Source organism: Gordionus sp. m RMFG-2023, chromosome 2 (genome assembly GCF_954871325.1).
Source record: "Gordionus sp. m RMFG-2023 chromosome 2, tfGorSpeb1-WG-v2, whole genome shotgun sequence".
Classification (NCBI taxonomy): Eukaryota; Metazoa; Nematomorpha; class Gordioida; order Chordodea; family Parachordodidae; genus Gordionus; species Gordionus sp. m RMFG-2023.
Window position 1 is genome coordinate 49133282 of NC_088776.1, and position 24291 is coordinate 49157572.

Consider the following 24291-nt stretch of genomic DNA (forward strand, 5'->3'; position numbering starts at 1 on the left):
AACTTTTTTTATACACGAGGATTTAAAATCCTGATAAAATGATAAAAGGTGAATATAAAATTTTTTTATTTATTCATAATTAATTTTTTTATCAACAACCCGATATCAAACCAATGAAATGGAAACATTGATTTTGAAACTTTTTATTTAACACAAAAATATAGCAAAATGAAAAACTATAAAAAATAGGAATATAATATAAGGAAAAATAATTTTACTTGTTTAAGATCCTGTAAGCAATACATCATTTTAGATATAGAGAAGCTTGGATAGTATATTCATCGAGTAAACAACGTTAACAAACTTGAAAACGCTATTCTAATTTAAAAAATGATAATTTGCGTTTTTCATTTATTGATATATAATATAAGTATTTAAGATTTCTCCTATATTTTAAAAAATTGGGGAATGAAATCTGTGAAATCGATCATCTTAATAAGCCCAGAACCGATACCCGCTGAGTAGTGGAAGGGAAATCAAGCTTAAGTTCACATAGCTAGGCATAGGCATTACTTATTTATTTGTAAAAGGCTTCTTGGCAGAAAAGCATATGTCATTAAATGGTGAAAAAAATGATAAAGAAATATTATTTTTAAAAAGATTCTTATTGAAACTTATAATATACTAGTTATATGTATTACAATAAACTCTTATTATTAACAAAGGTGTAATATTGACCCTGAGTTTATTTATATTAATCAATTCGATATATGTTTTTACCTTATTTTATGATATTGAAATTCCTATCTTTATTACAGTCAAAACCATTTAATTGCAAGAGCTGGAACAAAATATTTAAAAATTTCGCAATTACTCGACTTTTCGCTATAAAGATCAAAAATCAATAATTTATTTATTAAAAATCATTTCGTGTTTTTTATAAAAATATTTATCATCGATATATATTTTAAGTATAAAACATCAAACTATAATTATTTTATTATACTGGTTGTTATATAGCAGGGATGTGAACCCTTCGACAAAAAAAAAGGGTCCGGGTTCGGGTCCGGTAATAAATTTAAAAAGGACCCGGGTCCAGGGTTCGGGTCCGGGTTCAGAGGGAACATAAAAAAAATGACTCAAAATAAGACTTTTTTTCATCCATTTTTTATTATACTTCAATATATACACATTTATAATTCGAAATGAGATAATTTATATTATAAATATTATATTCAACCGCACAATCATGATATCTTCTAAAAATATCATCCTTCAGATTTCCACGTAAATTAGACAAAATATATTTCAACGATGTAAATCCACGTTCTACGCTTATAATACATAAATTATTGTACTTATGTCGCCGGTACAGCCATGACGATTCTAGACAAGGTATATAATTCTGGATATATTGAAGAATTTTCCTTCCAGAATTTTAAAATGTTTGCATCTCTATTTATTCTCTTAACTTCCGAGAACGTTTCTATTAAAGATACAATAGATATTTTTTGCTCCTTTCTATCAGAAGATAAATTAATTTTTTTTTCTCTATTTAATAGTAAAATTTCCAGATCATCAATATAGTTATCATTATTATTGTTATCGCTACAACCAGTTGATATTGTTGTAGCCTCCAATATATTGTAAATAATAGAGTTTTAAAAAAAATTTTAAGTTAAAAATTTTTACCACCCTGAACCCTTGGACCCTCCACTTTTTAAAAGGGTCCAGGTCCAGGTTCAGGCAAAATACGAGGGTCCAGGAGGGTTCAGGGTCCGGGTCCGGGTTCACATCCCTGTTATATAGCGCAAATATTTATATATCGCATTCATTTAATTAACACAATTGATATTAACTTCACTTAATAGTTTTATTTAAATTATTTAATAGATTTTTTTTATATATAAAGAATAAATTTATTGTATTTTTAGTAAAATATTTTTAAAATATATTTATTAAATAAAAGTTTTAAAATTACTTTCTTAATTTTGTTCCAGCGGAATTTATAAATTTATAAATTTAAAATCTTTTAAATTTATTATTTTTTTCTCTGCAATAAATAATTTAGATTATGACACTGGAATCTTACCAAATAATGATCAAATGGATTAATCAACAATGACAGGAGAATTGTTAAAATAGATATCAAACTAAACCAACTAATTAAAATTGGGCTATGATGACTTACAAAATATTCTAAATCCACAGACAATATGATTTTAGCTACTGGAACATAGACAACTAGATAAAAAAAAAGTTCTGGAATGTTATGCTTATTTCATTTTAAAACACGTAAGAAATGATTAATTTGAAAAAGTGAAAAATATTTAAAATTTTTAATTAAAAATCTCTAAAATATTTATAAAATAAAAATATTGTAAAAAATAAACACATAAATATTATGATATTATCTTTTCCGGAGTATAGCGGCGACATGCAATCTTATATTGCTAAGGCTGATAATTTTTTTAAAGATAGTAAGCTCAACAGTAGATGTGAGGCTATGCTATTAACTATTAATTTACCTGATAACATTTTTAACTTAGTTAGGGCCAAATCGACAAATGAGGAGTTTGAATCTCCAGATGCTTTGCTGAAAAGGCTAAAATTATTTTATAAAAGTAATGATATAAATCTTATAAATAAAAATATTGATAAACATATAATTAATACTTATAAATTAAAGGAAATTTTTGTTGACATAATATCATTTGAAATTATTTTAGTATCTAAAGATAAAAATGATGAAAATATAAATATACCCATAAGATCACATGGTGAAATTTTATAAGAGTATTATGACTATAAAAATAATGATATAAATCTTAGTATTAAAAAAATTAGTGAAAATAAAATAGATGAAATTCCCATACACAAAATTTTAAAAAAAATAGAATCCAAATCATTAAAGCTTGACACTTACAAATATAAAAAAATCAAGAGAATAGACAATACAAAACATTTACCTTTAATAATTAATGATAAAGTGGACGAATTTTCCATATTTAAAATTTTAAAAACAATGAAATCTAAATTATGTTTAAAGGACAAAACATATGTAAGTAACAGAGTTGTTAAAAGATACTTTTTAAATGGATCTAGATACATATACAGATACATCGTCTAAAAATTTATCTAGATACAGATACAGCTTCTAAAAAGTCACCTTGATACAGATACAATTTAAAATTTATCTATGTACAGTTACATTTTTTATTATACTCTTAGATAAGGTTTGAATAAACTTAAATTAGGATTCTATTGTGAAAATTCATGAAATGATCTAAAATATTTATTGACTCGATATCACATTTATCAAAATATAACTAAAATAATGATTTTTAGATATTAATATAATATATGATTAATATAAATAATTATTATATATCATTAATAAAATAATATAATATATGATTAAATGATTATAAATAATTATTAGATTTCAGTAACAACCACTGTCTCTCGGCAAATTATTTTTTTTTGTGGAGCTAATGTCTTGATCATTTTTATAAATGAAGGATTTTCAACAATTGAAAATGGCTGAATGCTATCTATAATAAAATCAGTTATTAAATCATCAAAAGTGGTTTGGGTTAAAGTCTGAGGTCTCTTGAAAAAAAAATCAATGGACGATGAGCCTAGTCCAATATTTTTTTTAATAGATTTTTTCTCCTTCCCCTTTTTTATTTGGATTAAGAGTGTTTGATGTTTTCTCTTAAAATTAAAATTGTAAACATTTATTAAGTATCTATACCATTAAATGTTTTACAATGTTGCAAGTTGAGGTAATGCTAACTAAAATTTTCATATTTTTTGGTAGACATGACAAACATTTTACTAACAGATTTGTTTTCTTTATTTTGAGATATTATTTTAAAATATGGTCTATAAATTGGCAATGGAAGAATGTCGTCATTTTCGTCATCAATATTAATCTTAAAAATTAATATAATAAAATACCAATTCCATTGCAATTAAAAATGGCAAATTCCTTGAGATGGATTATAATATCAGAATTTGCTTGTTATTAATAACTCGGACATAATATTTAATTAATATTTATATATTCTTTTTTATATATAAGTTTTAATATTTTACATATATATATGTTAGCGGCAATGTGAGGTAGTGGTAGGCAATGTAAATGTGAGATTTCGGCAATGTGTTATTTTTGTAATATTATATTATTAATAATTTTGTTTTTATTATTAATAATTTTTTTAAGATTAAAATTTTATTTGATAATTTATAGTATTTTTTTAGATATAATAATATGTTTTTTAAATATATTATTTGATTGATATTTTTTTTAAATATATTGAAATATATTATAATATATTTTAATTTGTTATATTAATTTTTTATATATTTTTTGATTGATATTTTTTATTATAATGGTTTTTTATGTTTTTATTATAATGGTTTTTTATGTATTTATTTTTCAGGTAAATTTTTTCTTGATATATTTTTTGACTAAATATTTTTTTTATTTTTTGTGTTATATTATTTTTTTAAATATATTTTTTGATTGATATTTTTTTTAAAATAATTTTTAGATAATATATTTTAATTTGTTATATTATTTTTTTATATATTTTTTGATTGATATTTTTTAATATAATGGTTTTTTATGTATTTATTTTTCACGTAAATTTTTTCTTGATTGAAGATGTACTATGGAAAAGTGACAATTGTCATAATCGTTATTTTTGAACATTTTTTAGTTTTTTTAAAGTAAATAGGTAAAAATATGTTTAGTAAACGTGTTAAATTAATATTTCAGTGAAGATGTACTATGGAAAAGTGACAATTGTCATAATCGTTATTTTTGAACATTTTTTAGTTTTTTTAAAGTAAATAGGTAAAAATATGTTTTGTAAAAATATTAAATTAATATTTCAGTGAAGATGTACTATGGAAAAGTGACAATTGTCATAATCGTTATTTTTGAACATTTTTTAGTTTTTTTAAAGTAAATAGGTAAAAATATGTTTAGTAAACGTGTTAAATTAATATTTCAGTTAAGATGTATTATGGAAAAGTGTCAATTGTCATAATCGTTATTTTTGAACATTTTTTAGTTTTTTTTAAGTAAATAGGTAAAAATATGTTTTGTAAACATGTTAAATTAATATTTCAGTGAAGATGTACTATGGGAAAGTGACAATTGTCATAATCGTTATTTTTGAACTTTTTTGATTTTTTTTAAAGTAAATAGTTAAAATTATGTTTTGTAAACATGTTAAATTAATATTTCAGTGAAGATGTACTATGGAAAAGTGACAATTGTCATAATCGTTATTTTTGAACATTTTTTAGTTTTTTTAAAGTAAATAGGTAAAAATATGTTTAGTAAACGTGTTAAATTAATATTTCAGTGTAGATGTACTATGGAAAAGTGACAATTGTCATAATCGTTATTTTTGAACATTTTTTAGTTTTTTTAAAGTAAATTTTTTGTATGACAATGTGAATTGCAGGACACATTAGATGCCTTGCATTTGCATCTATTGGTCCTACAATTTTGTTTAAAATGGCAACGTTTAAAACCTTGCCCAGAGCCTATTGAAGACATGCCAACCATTGTTCTAAAGGTATGACAACTTGGTGGCACATCTTCAACGTTAATAAAGTTTTTTTTGCTAGGTCAAATTGTGACCTAGCATAATGACCAGATAAATGGCCACGACCTGTTCCTAATTTGTAAAATCCATCTGTGGATTTATCTGTAATTACCCCCAATAGCATTTTATGATCCAGTCTCCCCTGATCGACTGGTGGAATTGGCATTAATACGGAATCACCAATTTCTCCAGGTTTTAGTTTTTTGTCGCTACCTCTTTTCATCTTTGTAGCTTGTACTAATAAACCCTCTTTCGAAATTTTCCTAATTTTCTTGATCGCATTAATATGTTTGCGAATGGTATCGTCTTCGGTAGCTATAAAATATTTGAATAGTTTTACAAGATAAAAGCATCACTTTATACTAGGTATAAAAATATGATTATACAAAAATTAGACGAAAATTGAATCGTAATGTAGGATTTAAAAGAAATATATTTTTTTCAAAGAGAAAAATTTTAAATAATTTCTAATAACTTAAAATAATTTGTCATTAAGATTTATATTATAATTTTAAAAAATATTTCTAATAAAAATATATACCTAGATCAGGAGAGGGGCAATATTTTTGGACAGACTTGGGATACTTTTCACATTCCGCTGTAAAATATTATATAATATTCTATACGTATCATTATTAACAAATAAAAATGCATTTCAATTTATTATGGCCTTACAAAACTAATGGTTTAGAAAGCCCCTTGAAGTGGTTTGCCTCACCCCGCTATTGGGGCTTGTTGGAAAATTTTTACTTTTACAAAAAATAAAATTAAAAAAAAAAGATTATATTCTTAAATTTTTTTATAAGGCACCTTTATAGAGTATAGTTTTAGGTATCTAATCATATATATTTTTTATATTATCTAAAAAAACCAGGAGCTAGCCAATTTTGTAAAAATCGGTTCGACTAACCCCAGTCTCCCCTAACTGTAAAATATTATATGTTAACTAATGCATCTTAAAAATATATACCAGGATCCGGTGATAAGTAATCTTCTCGGATAGAATTGCTATAGTTTTCAAAATCAACTACAAAATATTATATGTTAACTTAAAAATATATACCAGGATCCAATGATATACAATCTTCTCGGATAGATGTGTTACAGTTTTCAAAATCATCTACAAAATATTATAAACTAATGGATCTTATAAATATATACCAGGATCCGGTGTTATACAATCTTCTCGGATAGAATTGCTATTGTTTTCAAAATCAACTACAAAATATTATATGTTAACTAATGGATCTTAAAAATATATACCAGGATCCGGTGTCATACAATCTTCTCGGCAAGAATTGCTATTGTTTTCAAAATCAACTACAAAATATTATATGTTAACTAATGCATCTTAAAAATATATACCAGGATCCGGTGATATACAATCTTCTCGGATAGAATTGCTATTGTTTTCAAATTCATCTACAAAATATTATATTTTAATTAAATAAAAATATATTACCAGAATCTTCCGAATCTGTATAATTTACCAGATTATGGAAATAGCTTTTATCGTCATCCAAATAAGCTATAGTATATTATAACGAATTCATTGTATAATAATAAAAGAATATACCAGTATCAAAAATATAATGATTATTTTTTATTGAGAAAAATTAAATATATAGATGGCAAAATTTCTGCTTTAAAGTTTTATAAAAATTTTAATAAATATAAATAAATGTTTTAGGAAACAAATGTTTTTTCCTTTTCTATTTTATTTGTTTTTTTTAAATAAATAAATTGGGCGTATATAACAATGAAATTTATTATGATTTATAAATTCTTGAATTTTCTAGAAAAAAAAATTATTCTCAAAATAAATAGATCAGGATAACAATAAAAATTATTATGATCCATAATTTTATTTAAAAAAATTTTTATTTTTCTAGAAAAAAAATTTATTCTCAAATATTTTTTACACATTCATAATGGAAGAATTTTATTCAAACTATTCTCAAATTTTTAATATAAAAAATAAAAATTCTAAAATTTTTTCGAAGGAAAAATACAATAACGTAATTACAAATATAAAAAGTTATAATTCCAGAAATTTTAAATTAAATCAAAATAATATTTTAATTCATAAAAATGGAAAAATTGTATTAAACATTGACCATTTATATGACACAATCCACAAATGTCATCTATTCACAGGACATGGGAGAAGAGATATTCTTCACGAAACATTAAGGACACGCTATTACAATATAACAAGGGAAATTATTGAAATTTACTTAAAAACATGTAAGGAATGCCAGTTAAAGAAAGGCAAAAGAAATATTGGATTAGTTACCAATCCTATTATTTCAATAGATCATAATTCCCGATGTCAAGTAAAATACAATTGAAATTGATTTTTCTTATTTGTTAGTGTTATTAAACGTTTCATTTTGAGCCTTTTTTAAAAAACGGCTAACTCAATATTTTAGCCTGGATTTTGCTAATAAATGTCTAAACCGTTGTGCCATCTAAGAGCAAAATCTTTAGGCTTGTTTAATATTTTTGTCGATAAAGAGTTAGCCGAATTTAAAAATCGGCTCAATCGAGTCGTTTAATAACACTATTTTTTGCTTTTCTTTTAAAGTGCAACTTTGTTTATTTTTTTGAGTTTTTGTCACTACCTATACCATAATAATACTATCCAATTCTAAAATTTCGAATGATCATAATGCTGGATGTCAAGTTAGATTTAAATTTATTATATGACGATACATTTTTTTTATATTTTATGCAATCACACCCTGATCGTGAAAATAAATATATTTTAGTATACCAAGATCTTTTCACAAAGTTTGTGATTTTGAGGCCGATTAAAAACAAAACGGCTACCAATTTGGCAAAACATTTGATTTCTATATTTAATATATTTGGAGCTCCCAAAATACTCTACACAGATAATGGGCGTGAATTAAAAAACGAAGTTAAATTTAAATTAAAATATTTTATGATTACTATTAGTGTTGTTAAAAAGTCGAGTTCACCCAACTCCGAATCAGAATCTCTAGTCGTTTGTCGACTAACACAAGTCGTGAAATCGGGTCGTGAACTCAAGTCGACTAGAGGACAAATATTTTTTTAAACTTGAGTCGTCGACTAGAGGACGAATATTTCAAATTTATTATTAGTAAAAATAGATTTGTTCTGTTTTTTAAATTTTTTTATTTTAGACTTCCAACTTGAGATGTAAATAGGAATTATATACTTGAGTCGAATAGAGGACGAATAGTTCTATGAAGATGAACCTGAGTCGACTAGAGGACGAATATATCAAATTAGTTATTATTTATTAAGAAGTCGACTCAAGTATATAGACTTGAGATCACGACTCGAGTTCATAACTCAAGTCAGTTTGGGTCGATTTTTTCGACCCTAAACTTAGACTCAGTTTTCGACTAAGTCGACTCGACTCAGTCGATTAACAACACTAATTTACTATGGTATAATAATATTTTTCAGAGCATCCAAAAGCTCGTAGATATGTGGCCGGGATGCAAATGCACGGAAGACCAAAAGATTCCATATCTCATGGATTAGTCGAGCGTGCTAATAAAGATATTATGGTATTTATATTAAAACAAAATTAATTAATTTAGATATTTTTTAGAATAAATTACGCTGTTTTCTTCATGATAACAAAACAATGTGTTGGGCTAATGCATGGGAACGATCCAGTTCCAAAAAAATATATCTTATCATAGAGGAATCAAATCATCACCCCATGAGGTTATGTTTGGACATAAACCTAATATCTGGGATTCCTCTTTGACAAGTATAATTAAATTATATTTATGCAATTATAAATTTATTTAAACCAGAAAAATTGGAAGATACAGGAGATGATACTGGTATATTCTTTTATTATTATACAATGAATTCGTTATAATATACTATAGCTTATTTGGATGACGATAAAAGCTATTTCCATAATCTGGTAAATTATACAGATGCGGAAGATTCTGGTAATATATTTTTATTTAATTAAAATATAATATTTTGTAGATGAATTTGAAAACAATAGCAATTCTATCCGAGAAGATTGTATAACACCGGATCCTGGTATATATTTTTAAGATCCATTAGTTAACATATAATATTTTGTAGTTGATTTTGAAAACTATAGCAATTCTATCCGAGAAGATTATGTGTCACCGGATCCTAGTATATATTTTTAAGATGCATTAGTTAACATATAATATTTTACAGTTACTAGTTTACTTAATATATATTGCCCCTCTCCCCATATAGGTATATATTTTTTGTTTGATAGGATGCATTAATTAATATATAATATTTTACAGCGGAATTTCAAAAAAATCCTAACTCTGGCCAACAATCTAGCCCCTCTTTTGATCCTGGTATATATTTTTGTTTGATAAGATGCAATAATTAATATATAACATTTTACAGCGGAGTATGAAAATAATTCCAACTCTCTGCAAGAATACTACCCCTATCCCGATCTTGGTATAATTTTTGTTTGATATGATGCATTAATTAATATATAATATTTTACAGCGGAATTTGAAAATGATTCCAAATCATTTAAAGAAGGTTTATACAATGCTTCAGGTTTTCATAATACCTTATTTAGCAAAATAATTTGTCAAATTTATAGATAATTTGGCTGATGAAGAGATGAAACCCTATGAGGATCAACTAGGCCATTTTGCCAATTTATCCGGTTTATATATTCAATATTTTGCAAAATAATAAATCTTATTTTATAGAAAGCGCTCGTAAACACATTGTATATTCGAATGAATTGGATAATGACGGTATTTAGAAAAATATATAAAATTTCATGAAAATTATCCTTTAGGTTATCCAATCGGTTCAATCTTTAAATACAATTTCCGCCAATCAAGTTATTATACTTTCTATATTGATTAATTATAACTTATATAAAAAATGTAAATACTACATCCAGGGCGATTATTATAAAAACATTTTTTTTAAATATTTTTACGATAAAATGTTTATAATATTTTAATTTTATAGGTGCCATGATGAAGAAGATAAAGCATCAACGTCGGCAAACATATCTGTGGTATGCAAATGCAAACAAAATTGCAGGACAAATAGATGTAAATGCAAGGCATCTAATGTGTCCTGCAATTCACATTGTCATACAAAAAATAATTTATGTCAAAATAAATGATTCATTTATATTTATATAGAATTATATAGTAATAAAAAATGTGTATTGTAAATATTGTTTTTTCTATTATGAAGATATAGTCTTATAGGGAAGGCTTGCTACCAGATATCCATTAATAATATGGCGTAAAAATGTATTTTAACATAATATTAAGTTGCGTATAAAGTTGGGGGGAGGGGGGAAGTAAAAAATTCCCACCCATTTTACCAAATATGTCTGATTTGGTAAATATTATTTAAAAATAATTAAGAATATACCACAATGTCACAAAAATATTAAAAATAACGACCTTATAAAATTTGTGAGAAATTTTTTTTTAAAAAAAGAGTATAAACCTAAGAAAATTTAAAACAATAACTGGCCAAAGGCCTTCAAACAGAGAGCCTAGCATTTATCAATAAAATATAGTATAAAAAAAGTTACTCAAAGGCCTTTATTTCTCGAAAAAATCTTAGATGAACTTATAATGTTTGACGCATAATCTTAGTAATAAATATAAGGGCTAATAGTATTTAATGTACGCTATATTGCAACATAGTCAATTGCTAAAATTTATTTCGTTTATAAATATATTCATGAAAATGTATTTAGTGATAGATATACATCTCAATAGCTCTAACTTGTAATTTTAGATAGTTCATAAAATGAATAAATATTTAAAATATATTTACTCACAGAATTGAAATAAATAAGTCAAAGATATTATAGTTAGTTGATATACAAATAACCGATGCAGGATTCTATATTTAAATATTTCGCAGTTAATATTTTAGAAAAAAATAGATTAATCCTAAAAATATTTTATTTATACATCGGTCTACTATTATAAATTATGTTAAAAAACATTTCCGGCTGCTATGAAGATTAAGGTGTAATCGTAATAGTAAAATTTTTTATCATTTGAGGTCATTAATGTATTCATGCTGAAATCTCGAGATTAATCAAATCAAGGCATTGACGATTTACAGGAAAATAATTCATCTTTAATTTTCAATATATAAATAATAGCGAATTTAGGAATTTTAATGTTAATATTCCTGTTAGTGTCTATATAATATAAAACATATCTAAACTGAAATTTTAATTTAACACGTTTACTAAACATATTTTACCTATTTACTTTAAAAAAACTAAAAAATGTTCAAAAATATCGATTATGACAATTGTCACTTTTCCATAGTACATCTACACTGAAATATTAATTTAACACGTTTACTAAACATATTTTTACCTATTTACTTAAAAAAACTAAAAAATGTTCAAAAATAACGATTATGACAATTGTCACTTTTCCATAGTACATCTTCACTGAAATATTAATTTAACACGTTTACTAAACATATTTTTACCTATTTACTTAAAAAAAACTAAAAAATGTTCAAAAATAACGATTATGACAATTGACACTTTTCCATAGTACATCTTCACTGAAATATTAATTTAACACGTTTACTAAACATATTTTTACCTATTTACTTAAAAAAAACTAAAAAATGTTCAAAAATAACGATTATGACAATTGTCACTTTTCCATAGTACATCTTCATTGAAATATTAATTTAACATGTTTACAAAACATAATTTTAACTATTTACTTTAAAAAAATTAAAAAATAACTATTATGACAATTGTCACTTTTCAATAATACATCTGCACTGAAAATTACTTTAAAAAACTTAAAAAAGTTCAAAAATTACGATTATACCTTTTGTCACTTTTACCTATAAAATTAGGAATCAAAATATATAAAATAGAAAAAATTACGTTAAAAATAAATTATATAAAAATCATTTTAAAAAAATATCAATCAAAAAATATATTTAAAAAAATTATGACAAATTAAAATATATTATCTCTAAAAAAAAATATCAATCAAAAAATATATTTAAATAAATAATAATAACACAAATAAAAAAAAATTTAGCTATCAAAAAATATATCAAGAAAAAATTTACGTGAAAAATAAATACATAAAAATCATTATATTAAAAAAATATATCAATCAAAAAATATATTTCATAAAATAATATAACAAATTAAAATAATATAACAAATTAAAATATAATCTAAAAAATATTTAAAAAAAATATCAATCAAAAAATATATAAAAAAATAATATAACAAATTAAAATATATTATCTAAAAATTATTAAAAAATTTAAAAAAATTTAGCTATCAAAAAATATGGTTCCACGTCTTTATAGAGAAACCATTATAGAGAATGTATTTTATAGAGAAACATTTATAGAGAAAACAATTATAGAGAATGCATTTATAGAGAATTGTTTTATATAGAATGTAATTTATAGAGAATGATTTTAAAGAGAATTATTTTATAGAGAATGTCCTTTATAGAGAATGACTTCAAAGAGAATGATTTTATAGAGAATGCCGTTTATAGAGAATGGTTTTATAGAGAATGTCGATTATAGAGAATGATTTTAAAGAGAATTATTTTATAGAGAAGGTCCTTAATAGAGAATGACTTCAAAGAGAATGATTTTATAGAGAATGTTGTTTATAGAGAATGATTTTAAAGAGAATTACTTTTATAGAGAATTATTTTGTAGAGAATTACATTGTAGAGAATCATTTTGTAGAGAATTACAATGTAGAGAATTATTTTATGGAAAATTATTTTCTAGATCTTGATTTTATAGAGAAATATTATATATGGGACAATTGTAGAGTTCAAAAAATTTATGCGGGATTTGAAAAATATATCAAAATTAACATTTTAATAATACAATTCAGTTTATTTGTTCTATTTTTTAGATGACTTTATTTGTTTCAACAATGGTTTTTTTGTAAAATCTTTTTAGTTCATATCAAGGTTTAGCTTGATTATTAACTCAGCTAAACCAAACCTTAAACGATTTGTTAAATATGTATTAAATTAAAGAGAATCTAAACTGAACCAACCATTTTTAAAATTTTTATATATTGCGTTTATATGTCAGCTACCTAAATTAGCCTATAGAAGGGTTCTTAACTTTACCCTTATGAATATAATATGACGGACGAGAATCTTGATTTTAATTTTAATTAAGAAAAGGTTTTAACCAGTTGTTTGGGTAAAAAATATGTCACATTCCCGTTCGTTCTGCGTTTCGGAACTTCTAAATATAATTTTCTTTCTATTTTATTATACAAATTTTATTCATAAATCTTTTTAATATAGATAACTAAGAATTCATTAATCTCTAATGATACACATTTAGATGTATGCGATGGCTTTAATATATTGAGTGTCGAAAAGTGCCGATCTCTATTTGGGTTTCCACATATTTATAGAGAAACCAATATTTTTGATTTATAAGCACCATAATTTTGTCCTTCCTAAAAAACCAAAACCGTAAATTGAAGGTTTCTATATAAAATATTATAGCGAATGCATTACCGCAAATGCATTATCGCGAATGTATTATAGCGAACGCATTATCATGCATTATAGCGAGTATAATACAGCGAAAATATTATAGCGAATGCATTATCGCAAATGTATTATCGCGAATTCATTATCGCGAATGCATTATCTCAAATGAATTACATCAGTTGCTATATCGCGAATGGAGTTTGATGAAAACTACAATTTTATATTTATCGGCCTTTAGACAGACTTAGTTGAACCTGAAAATTAAGTTAAAGTTGGGCTTGGGTCTAAAAATTTTTTTTTTTAAATAGGGTTAAGGCTTTTGATTTTTTTGACTCAAAAAATATAAAAAAGATTCTAAGCAATAAAATAGATTTCTCTAAAGATTAGGGTAAAGGAATTAAATTTTTATATTAATTGATTGTTTAATATGCGTTTAGGTATATTTTTCAATTAAATTTGGGACAGGACAAGCTCAGGCCTAAAATTTAAAATTATGGTTAGGCTCCTAAAAATAAAGATTTTGGATGGAGCTTTGGCCGAAATAAAAAAAATTTGCAAGGCACTAAGAAAAAAAGTTTTATTTAAAACATTGAGCCAAAAAGATAATTAGACCTCGGATTTATATTATTCTTTGACAAAGCATGCTTTAATTAGTGAGGGATTTAGTATGGACTTGATAAACAGTTTTTGATAATAAATTTATATAAAGTTCTCTTATTGTTTAATCAAAAAGACAAGGTCAAAGCTTATCACAATAAGACATGAAACAATATTCAGCATCATAGGTATATTGTCGAATTGAATTACTATCCATCTCAGTACTTAATTCGTGTAATCTCTGATGATGAAATTGCCACTATTGTGACTTAGGAATTGGGAAAAAAATAGATTATTGATTTCCTTAATTGATTCTTGCTAAGTTCTTGCTTCCTGACGAGTCTTTTTTCCAATTATGTGATCAAAGACAAAATTATATAAAAATAGATATAGAAATATAATAAATATAAATGGAGCTAAAATTGAATGAATTGAACATGCCTCATATATTATTAAAAATAACTTAGCTATTTTTGACACAAATTATAGTATATTTCCATTTCAGTTCAGTTGCTATATTATATTTTATTAATCTGATGAATGTCATAAATTTTATTAGAATGGCGATAATAGTGATTGGACGTTACTATCATCGCTGAAGATGAGAAAATTTAATGGAATGAAATTTACTTTGTGAGTTGTACTTCAAGGAGTAGATACAACCCTAAAAAATCGAAAGGTGGAAAATATCTCTTTTTTACATTTTCTATGCCTTTATATATAACTGTCTAAGGAAGCTTAGATAATGAAAATCCTTATGCTATGCTGGAAAATGAAAATATTGCTTTAATCATGAAAATTTTTTTATTAAGAAACATCCACCCCTCCTTCCAACAGAAAAGTTTGAATAAATAATTAGCCCTAATGATACGAAGAAATTTAAATATTAATGATAATTATACTTGCTTATAACCAGATCTATAGACCGACTACCAATAATAAAAAGACGCTTCATTCAAACAATGTTAAACAGGACCTTTTACCACAGGGGAAGGGGTTATAACTCATGATTGGCATTGAAATTAAAATGGGTAGTTTGTATTTGGAATTCCGTTGTTCTAATTTTGATGTGGTATAGGAAATGAGGAGAGTGGGGGAAGAAGGGGGTAGTATTATAATATATGATGAAAATTTTTTTGATAATTAGGTATTTGAAATAACTTCTAAGTGTAAAAGAGTTAGTAAAATATTGTGCAATCTGCTGCAAATATCAAGCTTCGATATTTTTTAAAGAAAGACATTACAATGTGATGGAAATCAATGTATATCATGATACAAAGCTTCTTATAATCATATGATAACAAGCTTGTCTGTGAACCAACCATATTTAAACAAATTGGTATCAATAAATATAATCCCTATATGTAAATAAAAAATTTCTTATAAATATTAAAAGTCTGATCTTCGGAATGTTTAACAAGTTCAAAAAACCTATAAAAAACATTTTAAACTTTTTGATTCACCTTTCTCTACACTCCTAAGGAGTTTAGGCTTGTAATAAGAAATTTTTATTTTACTAAAATCAATTTAGAGAAAAAAGTGTATTATTTTAAATTTTGTCGATGTATAATTTTTAGGTAAGGGTTTGAACTATCATTTTGTATTTTGTAAATTCAGATACAATTATTTTCGGACCTATGACGATTTTGACAGAAATTGATCCAACCACCCCCTGGTCTTCCCTGCCTACCCTGTGAATATTAGACAGTACTCTAATGATCTTTTAACTAAACTTAATGTTGTAAGGCGATAGTTTAATGGGTAATGTTTTATTTTTTGTTATTATTTGCATTTAAAATCATTAATTGAGTGCGTTTTATTAAATTTAAAAATCTGATTTTGCCAGAAATGCACCTGAATAAGTGTAGAATACCCACCCTTAATGTTGCGCAATCGGTTAATTTTAGGCAATTCCAAAACGGTTAGCCAAGTTTTTAGATTAAAAAATCGTTTAAGCATAATTAGGCTTAGCATAAAAATAGCGAAAACTAATTATTCAAAAATTAGGCATCGGCTAAGGAGTCGGTTAATCGCCCGTCATATATCGTTACATAATAAATATATAAAATAATTTTAATAAAGGCTAGGCTTAGTGTTGCGTAACTCTGACGGGCGATTAGCCTAGCTCCCAGTCCCTACAATTTGTCTAATTAGTTTTAGGCGATTTTTCGGTTAAGCCAAATTATGTTTAGCTGATTTTTAGGCTACTAACACTACTTATAAATTTCAGATTAATGTAAATTAAAATTTCTTCAGAAGTTCAATATAAGATCTTCTGAAATTTATAGGGTGGGTATATTCTACACATATTATAATGCATTTTCGGCAAAATCAGATATAAAATTTAATAAAACGCGCTCAATTTATGATTTAAAATGAAAAAATAGAACAAAATAAAATTATTAAATACAAAAATATTTTGGCGCAATCGTATGAAATTCCCATGGTAGATTCTCTTCGGAATTGGTAAAATCAGATTTATTAGGGAAATTATAAAAGAGCACTATAAATCAAAGACCTACAGGCCCGACCTTAAACCCGGGCCGTATTTTAATTTTTTTAAATACACGGGCCGGGTCAAAAAAAGCTTTTTTTAAAAAACTCGAGCCGGGCCATATATTTTTAAACCAAATATTTTAACACCATTATTATCTAGGCAAATTAAAAATAGATAATATATTTTTTAAAAATCGGGGCCGGGCCAAGCAGATTAAAATAATGCACAAAGCAACTAAATATTGACAAAATTTTCTAAAACAATTGGCGTAAGGCTGGCTTTGTTGCTAATAGTTTTTTTTAAATGGCTACTCTACTAGTTAAAGCAAAGCACTAATAGAAACTGATAAAGAAGGAAACATTTTCATAATTTTAGTATTACTACTTCTAATTGTTCAGCGTATTTTAAAAAAAATAACAAGAGGAAACTCAAAAATATTATCATAATTATTCATAAGCAATACAAATCAGGAACGTGAATAAATTTTTTTATGATTATTTTTTCCCTTTTTCTATTCAAGGGTTCCGAGAATTTATATGACGGCATTTGGCTTTTTTTGAGAAAATTTATTTCTAAAATATTACTTAATTCATTTTCTATAAAATTATTCTCTATAAAATCCTTCTCTATAAAATAATTCTCTCTAAAACAATTCTCTGTAAAATATTCTCTATAAAATAATTCTCTGTAAAACAATTCTCTGTAAAATATTCTCTATAAAATCATTCTCTATAAACGACATTCTATATAATTGTTTTCTCTTTAAAAGTTTCTCTATAAAATAAATTCTCTATAAAATCATTCTCTATAAACGAAATTCTCTACAAAATCATTCTCTATAAATGAGATTCTCTATAAACGACATTCTCTATAATTGTTTTCTCTTTAAAAGTTTCTCTATAAAATAAATTCTCTATAAAATCATTCTCTATAAACGATATTCTCTACAAAATCATTCTCTATAAATGAGATTCTCTATAAACGACATTCTCTATAATTGTTTTCTCTTTAAAAGTTTCTCTATAAAATAAATTCTCTATAAAATCATTCTCTATAAACGATATTCTTTATAAACGACATTCTCTACAATTGTTTTCTCTATAAAAGTTTCTCTATATTTGCATTCTCTATAAAAGATTCTCTGTAAAGACGGGATACCAAAAAATATATCAAGATAAAATTTACGTGAAAAATAAATACATAAAAAACCATTATAATAAAAATATCAATCAAAAAATATATAAAAAAATAATATAACAAATTAAAATATATTATCTAAAAATTATTTTAAAAAAAATATCAAATAAAAAAAATAAAATAATATAACTGTTGTAATGTACACTTTTTTAATGTATATTTTATTTGATAAAGTGATTTATTTTAACAGATGTATTAATTTTTATGTAAATGATGATATTTATTGCATTAACGAAATTGTAAAGATCACTTTTTCATTTTTATATAAACTTTTGATTCAATTTAATTTTATAATAATAAAAAAAATATAAAGAGAAAGTTAACAAAATTTTAACTCAGAGTATCGCTATCAGAGGCGATACTCTTATTCCAATAAAATATATACGTTAAATTAAATAAAATTTCAATAATTATTAGATTCTTTTATTCAATTTATAAAAGATGAATATTCTTTTTAAATTACAAATATGAAAATGGTGCCATGTAAAACAAATGTTCCATAAGGGTTATTGCAGTCACAGTTCGCAATTTTATAACCTACTATATTATCAATGCGGCGAAATGATCACTCTTTCAGGTGCAGTATATTCTCATTTATATTCAACTTTGAGAGAAGGCCACTATAGGCAAATTATTCCAAAATTGGAAATTAATATATTATAAAGGTAAAATAAAAAAAATGAATATTCCAAAATTGGAAATTAATATATTATAAAGGTAAAATAAAAAAAATGAGTATTCCAAAATTGGAAATTAATATATTATAAGGGTAAAATAAAAGGGATGAATATTCCAAAATTGTAAATTAATATATTATAAAGGTAAAATAAAAATAAAAATATTCAAAATTGGGAATTAATTATAAAGGTAAAATAAAAAAAGATAATTCCAAAATTGGAAATTAATATATTATAAAGGTAAAATAAAAAAAATGAGTATTCCAAAATTGGAAATTAATATATTATAAGGGTAAAATAAAAGGGATGAATATTCCAAAATTGTAAATTAATATATTATAAAGGTAAAATAAAAATAAAAATATTCAAAATTGGGAATTAATATATAAAGGTAAAATAAAAAAAGGATGAATATTCCAAAATTGGGAATTAATATATTATAAAGGTAAAATAAAAAAAGATAAATATTCCAAAATTGGGAATTAATATTATTAAGATAAAATAAAATAATAAATATTAAAAAAAGAGACTTTCATAAAGGATCTTATTCGATATTTGTTTTGTTGGGAGGAGGTTTTCAAGTGAATATTATTATTAAAGTAATAGCTGAATAAAATATATGCATCAAATTATTCGAAATCTTTACCTAACCTACTATATTATCTATGACATTATTCATTGGTATTCTTTCAAAGAAATGAAATTCCTATAAAAACAATTTTTTAGTAAAGATATTGTATACGTTATGTTTACTTCGCTAAAAAAAATTTAATATAAATCCTTATATAAAATTATTCAAGAATATAAGGAAATTATTCCGGGGTATTCAAATAATGTTTCCGAAATCATATTCGAAATTATATTAAAGGATTTACCGATAATAATGGGGAGATGTGTATGAAAATTTTGAAGAAATTGTAGCCGAAGAAATTATATAATATTTTTATTCTTATTCGTGAGACGACTAAAACGGCGTTCTCCTTTGGAAAAAAAAGAAAAACCGCATTTCTTTATTCTTATTCGTGAGACGAATCAAACGGCGTCATCCTATGGACATAAAGCCGCATTTCTTAATTCTTATTTAAAGTCGATCAAGATAATTTATTTTAGGCGAAAATTTTATAGACACCAAAATAAGCGGAATGTTTAAATATATAGTTTGGAGCAAATGAAAAACGTCAGATGTGTATTTATATTTCGTATATTATTGGTCATATATTATCAATCACCCCTAACACTTGGGTTTAGTAATGGGTGGCGTGTTGTAATGTACACTTTTTTAATGTATATTTTATTTGATAAAGTGATTTATTTTAACAGATGTATTAATTTTTATGTAAATGATGATATTTATTGCATTAACGAAATTGTAAAGATCACTTTTTCATTTTATATAAACTTTGGATAATTTAATTTTATAATAATAAAAAAAATATAAAGAGAAAGTTAACAAAATTTTAACTCAGAGTATCGCTATCAGAGGCGATACTCTTATTCCAATAAAATATATATGTTAAATTAAATAAAATTTCAATAATTATTAGATTCTTTTATTCAATTTATAAAAGATGAATATTCTATTTAAATTACAAATATGAAAATAACAAATTAAAATATATTACCTCTAAAGTTTTATTTAAAAAATAATATAAACCAAAAAACAAAAAAAAATTAGCTATCAAAAAAAATCTACGTAAAAAATAAATATATCAATCAAAAAAAATATGTAAAAAATAATATAACAAATTATAATATATTATTTCAATATACTTAAAAAAAAATATCAAAAAAAATATATTATATATTACCTCTAAAGTTTTATTTAAAAAATAATATAAACAAAAAACAAAAAAAAATTATCAAAAAAAATCTACGTAAAAAATAAATATATAAAAAAGTAATTATAAAAAAATATATATATAAAAAATTATATTAAAAAAAAAATATCAATCAAAAAAAATATATAAAAAAATAATTATATTAAAAAAAAATATCTATCAAAAAAAACATGTAAAAAAATATATAACAAATTATAATATATTATAATATATTAAAAAAAAATATCAATCAAAAAATATATTTAAAAAGTTAATATAACAAATTAAAATATTATATCAAAAAATAAATTAATATTAAATAAATAATAAATTAATATTAAATAAATAATAAATTAATCTTAAATAAATAATAAATTTATAAATTTGTAAAATACACATTGCCTAAAATAACCAGGCAATGTTCACATTGCCGAAATCTCACATTTACATTGCCTACCACTACCTCACATTGCCGAAAAAATTCCACATTGCCGGAATTTTCACATTGCCGCTAACATATACATATTATGATTATAAAATAAAGATAATTTTTTTACTACTTATTAAATTTTTTGTGATAAGAGTTAGAGATCTGCAAAGCCCGAGTCCTCGGGCCTAATTCTATTTAAAATAATTGTGTTCGGGCCAGCCTAATATTTTTAAAAAAATTTCGGGCCGGGTCGGGTCGGACTTTGGAAATTTTATTAAATATATCTAAATTTATCAATTTTATATTGAATTTTTTATGTAAAATAAAAATTTTTGATTTAATTTATTGAAACTAAACGCTATATAACATATGTCTTTTATTTTAAGTAATTATAAGAATTAATTTCTATATTTAAATAAATTCGGGCCTGGCCGGGCCGGCAAAACTTTTTTAAAAAAATTTCGGGCCAGGCCAGGCTAAAAAATTAGGCCCGATGCAGATCACTAATAAGAGTTATCAAGACTTAATGGTTGATTATTTTTATTATATTCCCTAGCTTTCTTAATGAACTCTGTACCCTTGGATTATCTTATGCTATTCAAAAAAACGTATATCCTAAATAGCTTGATTTTTTTAATTAAAATATCTGATATCTCTAGATTCCCTTCACCATTTCAGAGCTTTCATTTTACAAAATAAAATAAACTAATCTTTTTAAAATAATTAAACTTATGAATTCTAATATTATAAATATAAATGTAATAACAGGCCACTCCTGAATGAAAGTTTATTAATGCTTTCTATTTTAACATGTTTTATTTGAACTTATTTATTATACATGCATTACTATTATTATATAATAAGAATTTGACTCTAGAGTAAATAATTCTTTTTCTATTATATTCTCTAGCTTTCTTAGTGAATTTTAGTCCCTTAGATGATCATGAGCATACTCAAGAAAAGTATGATAACCATTAAAAGCCTAATTTTTTGTAATTAAATTATCAAATATCTCTAGATTCCTTTCATCAAACTCAGAGTTTCATAACTTTCTATAAAAAATAAGATTAATTAAAATTTTTGAAGTAATTAAACCTTCCAATTCTAATCTTATTTGATTACAAATGTTCTGATCAACCAATATACCAGGATAGCTAGCATCATCGTCGTGTAAGGCATATCAAATATGGGATAAAATTCAACTTCATTGTCAGTTAGTACCATATCATATCAGCCTCCGATTCCCAATCAAATGCCATAGACTTAACAAAAATAGCTTTAATTGTGGTGTTGTCACTCACCCCTAATTTTTAAGCCCGGCCAGGCCAAATTTTTTAAAAAATGTTTTGCCAGCCCGGCCCAAACTTTTTTTGAAAAAATTTATCGGCCCGACTTTATTTAAATTAGAAATTCATTTATAATTACTCAAAATAAAAGATATATGTTATATGGCGCATAGTTTCTATAAATAAAATCAAATATTTTTATTTTATATAAAAAATTTAACGTATAATTGATAAATTTAGATATATTTAAAAACCTTTCCAAGGCCCGACCCGACCCAGGTTTTTTTAAATAATATTAAGCCCAACCGAGTTTGAACCTATATTTTTTAAAAAATAGGTCCGCCCCGGTCGAAAGCTCGTTTGGGTAGGCCCTATTTATGCAGATCTCTACTTGTCACCTCATCCCATGCAAATTTTATAAGATAGGGGCTATCAAAAAGTGTAAATCTTTTATAAAAAGAGTTGGTGTTATTTCCTTTCATCATTGTTAGCATCTTTCTCATGATACCCTTTATATAATGACATTTGAAGGACCTAATTGCACCCATGTCCAAAGGTTGAATTAGAAATGTGGTATTTGCTTGTAAAAAAAGTTAATTTTATATTATTAAATGTTAATTTTATATTATTAAAAGTTAATTTTATATTATTAAATGTTAATTTTGTTTTGTTACAAGATGCATTGTCACAAAACAATAAAATTTTCTTCATTATAATGATAAATCCCATACTCTTAGAATATCTTCAAAAGTTAAAATTGTCACATAACTGCTTTTATTAGAGTAGTATTTAACTGGTAATTTTTCATTTTTTAAGCACCTAGGCTTTTTAAATTCCCTTACAACATATAACTTTTTATCAGATCCATCTCCATTTTTGATAAATAAAACGGAGACCTTTTCATTGACAGGTTTGAAGCCCAGTGGTTGAGTTCCACTAAATTCCAATATGCCCTTTGGTAATTCTCGGTAGTATAGTCTTGTCATATCACAATTGTAAATATTAATCCTTGATAATCTTTAATTATGGGAGTGTATTTTTACTCCACTCATTTACATTAATAATATCTGCACTCCCTTTTTTTCATTGCAATTATAATAAATCTATATTCTGTCTTTTCATAATTCTCCGCAACTAGCTGCTAATATGAATGCCTATGATGTATAATTATATATATCATAAAATATAAACTTACCTTCATTGTTTGGCTAAAAAACATGCTTTTTCTAACATCACTTGCCCATTTGGACTGCAATTTTTACTTCGCATTTGGGTAAACCAAACTAATAACGTTGCTTCTGGCATTGAGTAACAACTCATTCTAACTCTTTTAGTTGTAGAGGATTTATTCCATAGAAATTGTGAGCATGTACTTGCTTTATTAGCTTCCAATCTGTAAAATATGGAAACATGTCATTTAAAACTTAACGCTAATTGTGTTTTTGAAAGAGTGCTTAGTTTTTCAATAAGTTCTCCCCTTTTGCTTTAGGGTTAACGTTTGAAAAGATGTTTTATTCAAAAAATAGTTTCTTTCGATAAAATTTTTTTATTTTTTCACTTATCCTATTAAATTAACATTATTCACATATAAATAGTAAAAAAAATTCGCAATTATCCGATATTTAGCAAATAACCGATTTGCAATTATAAATGCATAGTAATTTTTATCAAAATCGCAGGGTTTTT

General features: G+C 24.4%; 2 protein-coding genes and 1 long non-coding RNA gene across 3 annotated transcripts; 2 read left to right on the forward strand and 1 right to left on the reverse strand.

The window, feature by feature from the left end:
• Window positions 1-249: 249 nt before the first annotated feature.
• Window positions 250-7959, reverse strand: LOC135924411 (uncharacterized). The gene is made up of 10 exons (XM_065459468.1): window positions 7953-7959; window positions 7030-7095; window positions 6933-6989; window positions 6831-6887; window positions 6729-6785; window positions 6631-6687; window positions 6538-6594; window positions 6109-6165; window positions 5680-5882; window positions 250-318 (listed from the first exon to the last, which is right to left on the reverse strand). The coding sequence occupies exons 1-10, from the start codon at window positions 7957-7959 to the stop codon at window positions 250-252; spliced, it is 687 nt and encodes a 228-aa protein (XP_065315540.1).
• A 425-nt stretch (window positions 7960-8384) lies between these two features.
• LOC135925191 (uncharacterized) lies at window positions 8385-9463 on the forward strand. The gene is made up of 4 exons (XR_010571571.1): window positions 8385-8490; window positions 9027-9130; window positions 9175-9339; window positions 9386-9463. It is a non-coding gene; the product is annotated as an uncharacterized LOC135925191 (long non-coding RNA).
• A 9-nt stretch (window positions 9464-9472) lies between these two features.
• On the forward strand, window positions 9473-10353 carry LOC135924412 (uncharacterized). Its single transcript, XM_065459469.1, has 9 exons — window positions 9473-9501; window positions 9589-9626; window positions 9672-9728; window positions 9774-9815; window positions 9869-9925; window positions 9978-10034; window positions 10086-10139; window positions 10186-10251; window positions 10298-10353. Exons 1-9 carry the CDS (start codon window positions 9473-9475, stop codon window positions 10351-10353), a joined length of 456 nt encoding a protein of 151 aa, XP_065315541.1.
• The last annotated feature ends 13938 nt before the right edge of the window (window positions 10354-24291 follow it).

Excerpts from the sequence above, each read along its gene's own strand:
- LOC135924411 (XM_065459468.1), bottom strand. Across the intron at positions 6,990-7,029 it reads TACAGATTCGGAAGATTCTG|ATGAATTTGAAAACAATAGC; the intron begins GTAATATATTTT and ends AATATTTTGTAG. Across the intron at positions 5,883-6,108 it reads TTGCCCCTCTCCTGATCTAG|CTACCGAAGACGATACCATT; the intron begins GTATATATTTTT and ends AATATTTTATAG.
- LOC135924412 (XM_065459469.1), top strand. The coding sequence starts at position 9,473 with ATGACGATAAAAGCTATTTCCATAATCTG. Across the intron at positions 9,729-9,773 it reads TTATGTGTCACCGGATCCTA|TTACTAGTTTACTTAATATA; the intron begins GTATATATTTTT and ends AATATTTTACAG. Across the intron at positions 10,035-10,085 it reads CTACCCCTATCCCGATCTTG|CGGAATTTGAAAATGATTCC; the intron begins GTATAATTTTTG and ends AATATTTTACAG.